This window comes from Alexandromys fortis, unplaced genomic scaffold (assembly GCF_014885135.2).
Source record: "Alexandromys fortis isolate MF-2015 unplaced genomic scaffold, M_Fortis_MF-2015_v1.1 scaffold_98, whole genome shotgun sequence".
Lineage (NCBI taxonomy): Eukaryota > Metazoa > Chordata > Mammalia > Rodentia > Cricetidae > Alexandromys > Alexandromys fortis.
This window is the reverse complement of record NW_026068002.1, coordinates 3,878,447-3,884,243: the sequence shown is the minus strand read 5'-3', so window position 1 is coordinate 3,884,243 and position 5,797 is coordinate 3,878,447. Positions and strand designations below refer to the sequence as shown.

Sequence of the window (5,797 nt, the reverse complement as noted above, 5' to 3'; positions counted from 1 at the left end):
ATATTTATTTATTTATTATTTATACAGTATTCTGTCTGCTTGTATGCCTGCAGGCCAGAAGAGGGCACCAGACCTCATTACAGATGGTTGTGAGACACCATGTGGTTGCTGGGAATTGAACTCAGGACCTTTGGAAGAGCAGGCAGTGCTCTTAACCGCTGAGCCATCTCTCCAGCCCCCCAGAATGAGACTGTTTGAGAGCTGTCTCCCCTCCCCCCATCTCACATTCCTTTCTAGGGCTGTTATTAAAGGTGTGTACCACTGGGATTAAAGGCGGTTACCACCCGGTTTCTATGGCAACCAGTGAGGCTACTGGGATTACAGGTGTGTGCTACCATAACCTGGTCTGTAAGGCTGACCAGAGGGACTGTTTTACTCTCAGATCTTCAGGCAACCTTTGATTTATTAAAATACAATTGAAATGCCACTGCATACTACCTTGTGGGATTCAGGGATTGAACTCAGGTCATCAGACTCTTTCAAGTGCCTCCGGCCCAGAGGTTCTCAATCTGTGGAGGGTGGGGGTTCCAATGACCCTTTCAGAGGGTTGCCTAAGACCATTGGAAAACAGATATTTACATTGCAACTCATAACAGTAGCAAAATTATAGTTACAAAGTAGGAATGAAAATAATTTTATGATTGGGGATTACAACCTGATGGACTTATTAAAGGGTTGGAGCATTAGGAAGGTTGAGAACCATGTCTCTAGCCTCTCACTAAGCCATCTCACGAGTCCTGATGTTATGCGGTTTTAATTAGATGTAGTGACATATGTGTAGGGAGATAGAGGAATGGCGTGTTCATTCCCATTGCTTCGTATGTTTGACAGATCATAGAGAGCATGACTTTAAATCTAAAACAATTGAGTGATCTCTCAGAGCACAGGGAGGTGAAACAAAAAGAACCACGAAACAAACCCAGACAGTTTGCAACTGTGTCCTTGTGAACATCCATTTATTTGTGTATGTGCACATATGTACATGCATGTGTGCCATGCATTCATTTGCATGTCAGAGGACCAGAGGACAACTGGTGGGAAGGAGTTCTCTCCTTCCACCATGCGGGGCCTAGGGTTAAAACTGCGGTCATCGGGGCTTGGCAGCAGGTGCCTTTACCCCGAGCTGTTGTCTCACTGGCTGGCCTGTGTCCCTTTGTCTTCAGGTCTCAAGCTGGTGTTTTCTACAACGGTGGCTAACATGCCATTTTCTAAGGAACCAGGGTTGTACTTTTTTCATCTAATAAGGATTTATTCTGTACTATACAATAGCAATGTTATATTCTGGAGAGTTCTAGAAACATTCCTTCAGCTCAGGCCAGGATCACCTTTCATCTTCGCTATCGTCTTCCCATGCTGGGGAACAGATGCAGGGCATCGCCTGTGCTAGGCTAACCTACCACTGAGTCATTCCCGGTCCCATCAAGGGTTCCCTCCAGACACTCTTTGCACTTGAAGTCCATCTTCCCCATAGGATCTATTTCCAAATGTGAAGGATGAAGTTGTAAACCATTTGAATGGCCTGGCACTTTAAAATGACCGCTGAGCCATTTTACAGTTGAACTTCATCCTAAGTCAGAACCGTTAGCCTTTCCCAAACTGTCCGCTCTGCTTGTGGAATCACAGAGCCACTGATGATGCCCTCAAGCCACTAAAGCAGCCTGGTCCCTAACCCTCACTTTGCATATTCTTCTCCATGCTTCTGTGCTGGTGTGCCCTGCATTCCACCCTCTCCCCTTCTCCTGCCTGCTGCCCCAGGCCCAGCAGAAGCGTCATCTCTACAGATGCCACTGACTCCTGCATCTGCATCCGGACCGGTGGCTCATTACCCTCGCTTGAACCTGACACCTGGCAGTTAAGTCCTGGGAAAAAATAAATAAAGGTTATTTCTACAAAGACAATTAAAGAGGCTGATGTGGACTACACACTAAGATCCTGCCTAAAATAAAAGTTGCATAAAATGTTTTGTGCAGTTTGAAACATTTGGGTCCCATCCCCAAGAGACCTCTCTGTGTGTATGTAAGTGCAGTTGAGACCTCTGTGTGTGTATGCGTATGTGTGTGTGTGTGTGCGTGCATGTTTACAAAAGTGAAAAGCATCTCAAGTCTGAAACATTTATTGTCCCCAGCATTTTGAATACAAATAGTCAGCCTAGAGTAATTCTATATATTTTTGAAGTGCTATAAAATCTTGACACCAGAGACTTGGTGTTAATTGTTTTTTAAAAGGCATCAGCTCTCTGCCAAATTATTGATGAGCCACAGCTTATTAAAAAATTATTCATCTATTAAACATTGCACAGAAGCTCACCCTGTGCTGAGCACTACACCTGGTGATGGGAACTAGTCTCAGAAAAACAAACAAACAAACAAACAAAAACAGGTTCCGTCATGCTCTCCCGGGACCCCTTATAGGCAAAACCAGACAGTGAAAAGTCACAAAGCAATGGAAGTTCCTTGGAGTCATGTTCGGGACATGGCCAGAGCCCCTCCCCCACTCTAGAAAACTGGGCACTTTATACAAGCTTTTTAAACTGAAGCCTTGAAAGATAAGAAGCACTCGGCTCTGTGGGCATTGAGGGGGAGGGCGTCCTAGCACAAGAAAGGCCTGAAACAAGAAAGAGCTCACTGCATGGAGGAATGCTGAAGGATGATAATTCCTGGGCAGAGGCAGACGTTGCTTCTGGAAGCTTCCAGGATCTCAAATGTTCCTGATATGCTTCCCAGAGGACTTCTTCTGTCTCCCTGGACAATATGGAGTGAGCTACTTGCAGCTACTCAGCTTTGGTTCCGCTACTGACATCTCTGAGATCTTGCTTGTTACTTCCCTCAATGGGTACCTCACTTCTTAGCTACATGAAATGAGACAAGAAGAGGTGTTCTCTGCCCCAGACTATGATGCTAATAACACCAATGCCTAAGCATGTAGAAGTTACTGAATCTCTAGAGGCATTGTTATTTCATTCAATGAAAATTAAACTTGTATTTACCAAACAAAAGTATTCGGCTGACTATGGAGAGTCGGGTACTGTTGAGACTTTGAACAAAAAACAAGGCAGAGCGTCCACTCAGTGTGGGAATGAAGCTAATAAATTTATAGTAGGCCAACATGGGGGTACACCTGCAATTCCAGTGCTTTCAAGGTAGAAGAAGGAAGGTCAGAAGCTCAAGGTCATCCCTGGCTTCATAGAATCTGAGACCAGTTGGAGGCCTGTGAGACCCCGACACAGACAAACAAATATAGAGAGAGGGGTGGAATTGTAGCTCAGTGGTAGAGCCATCCCTGAGTGCCTGTGAGGTCCTGGCTTCAGTCTCAGAACTGCAAGGAAAATATTAAAGAAACTCGTAACATAGAGTCTAAGTGTGAGCAGGGCCAAGTTCTATGAAGAAAAACGAAAGAATCATGGGATAAGGAGGAAGATGCGTGGAAAAGGGAAGGGGTGCATGGTGCTAAAATAAGGTGGCCTCTCCTAAGAGATGTCATTTGGGTACAGCCTTGACTTACAGTTTCTCTGTCACACTCAAACTGTTTAAGCTCTTCTAGAACGTTTGAAATTCCACACTGACTTTTGTCCACTGGGAAGCCAATCTTCCCAGTCTAAACAGACTGCCAGGCAAACCCTGCCAGAGGGCTCGATTTCAGAAAGTGTCAGGCCATCTTCCTGTGGGTGTTACTGGTGTTTAAAATAAAACACATGCTGTAATTCAGGTCTGCTAAGGTATTGCATCCCACAATGGTTCTGTTCAGTCCCTTTCATTGTCAGCATTGCACGAACCTCGGTTTTCTAGTGGAATGTGGGGACAGGAGGGAAGAATATGGCCGTGTGCCCCAAAGGCACATTCTGGCAGGCTCCAGTCAAACCTTTCTCATTAAAAAGGGTCATGGGGAGGTTACTGCCCTAGCTATAGCTCTGTTTGGGAGATGTGGGTGGTGTGACCAACAGCCTGCCAATAACCTTTCAATAACTAGAGTTAATCACTCACTGGCCAAGTAGGAGCTCAGAGCATCCTGGCTCTCCCCCTGGCTTTGCCTCTGCTGTCCCAACCTCCTCCTTCGCTCCCTGCAGTGAGCAGGCGTCAAGCTGGAGAGCCCCCAGACCTTTGTCCCTTCCTTCTTAAAGACTGGCTCTCCAGGAGGGAAGTCATCTCACCCCGTGGGAGAAGGGCTTTCTTCTCTGCTCTGGGAATCCTTATCACAAAGACCAAAGAGGGGGAGAAAGAGGGGGTAAGACAGCTTTCTGAGCAAATATCTCTGCAGCCAAAAGGAATGGAAAATGTGGTTTTCAGGGAATCTGGGCTAAAGAATTTTTCAGATTCACTGTCATCTTGGTTTTAGACTCTGTTGTTGGTTCAAGGGGTGGCAAGTTATGTTGTTGAGGGCTGAGCTCTGCAGCTTAATGTCTTTTTTTTTCTGGCAAAAAGATGTTGCCAGGCAGACAGCATGAAACCTCAGCATCAAGGGAACTAGTCTTTCAGTTAATCTGCCTGAGCGGTGTTCATCCCCGAGATATGAGAGTGTCCGCTTGAACTCCAGAGCTCATGGAAGAGAGTCACAAGGTTGAGTCAGTTCTCCGGAGAGAGGCTAGGTCAGGGACCAGGAAGCTATGAGGTGCAAGTTCCCAGCTGGAGAAGTAGGGTGGTGAGGGGTGAGAACTGTGAATCCTAGCATCTAACTGAAGGCCGCTGTTTTTACCTTGGGAGGAAGAGAAGTGAAACGGAACCGAGCAAGGAAGGCTGTGAAGACCAGATGGCGTTTGGTAGCTGTGCTGTTGATGAGGGTGTCGAAGAAAACCACACACACCTATGATTCTAGCACTCAGGTGGCAGAGACTATATGGTGAGTTTCAGGTTAGACAGAGCTACATAAATGAGACCCTGTCTTCGAAAAATCACGTACCCAGTGTCTAAATTTTAAGACAGTTTTGCTGTGTGTAGTTGACAGTCACTCCTGATTTGAGCGTGAATCATGCGGACAGTGGTTTTTCCCGGTGTTGGTGACATAGCCCATGACATCAAGCAGAGAATGGAAAGAGATGTTGGGTAAATCACTGGAGGAGTCCATTTGGCTGTGCCCCTAGATTGCCCGAGCAGACTCACATCCAGAGGGCCCTCCCTGAAACTGCGTCATTGTAAGTGAATTTTCTTCCCTACTTCCTGCAATTATGCATCCCGTAACCTTGTTAGGCTTCATATTGAGTTTTTAATCCTCATATGTTCCCTTCGCTTTCCATTTCCGCTCAGTGTCTAGCTGGTAATTCAGTTTGTCTGTGGGCTGCTGACGGCTGAGCACCTCATCATGGGCCGACTCTTCCCCCACACGTATGCGACTGTTTTAACATGAGCAGACATGGCTGGCAACATCCGCTTTCTGGACAAAGTCTACGTAGACCTGAGAGCTTCAAGACCATCACCTATTGTCTTTGCTGTTTGGTTCATTGTTAAAATGGAAGCCCTTTCTCTAACAGGCCCCTGAGCACACAGGCTTCTCCAGCACTCATTCCTTGTGGGAAATAGTTTAATCCTGTTGGTTGTAGCAGGAATTGCACGAGCTAGCACCGTCAGTCAAGACTTCTTTCAGAGCAGGGCCTCTAGCTGCTCATGGGAAAAGAAAGCCCACCCCACCCACAGAACTCTGGATGTAATTCAGAACAGGGATGGGTGCCATTGATGTTAGATCCCTCAGTCTAACAACTTAGAAATGAATCTTTCTTATTTCTTTGGTGTGAGCATCCTGTAGATCTTTGTTGCTTTCCATTAAGAATGTGGGCCCGTGACAGACATTCTCAGATGGCTTCAGCTTG

General features: G+C 46.2%; 1 protein-coding gene across 2 annotated transcripts in view; it reads left to right on the top strand.

The window, feature by feature from the left end:
* Positions 1-5,797, top strand: part of Sgpp2 (sphingosine-1-phosphate phosphatase 2) — a 111,777-nt gene that overhangs the window by 60,451 nt on the left and 45,529 nt on the right. Inside the window, exon 1 of one of the 2 annotated variants that reach the window (XM_050161042.1) lies at positions 4,641-4,833. The exons of the other annotated variant lie outside the window; for it this stretch is intronic. Coding sequence (XP_050016999.1) covers positions 4,831-4,833 — 3 coding nt within the window. The 5' untranslated portion in view covers positions 4,641-4,830. Of the gene's footprint in view, positions 1-4,640; positions 4,834-5,797 lie in introns of those variants that run through there. 2 annotated transcript variants of the gene reach the window in all.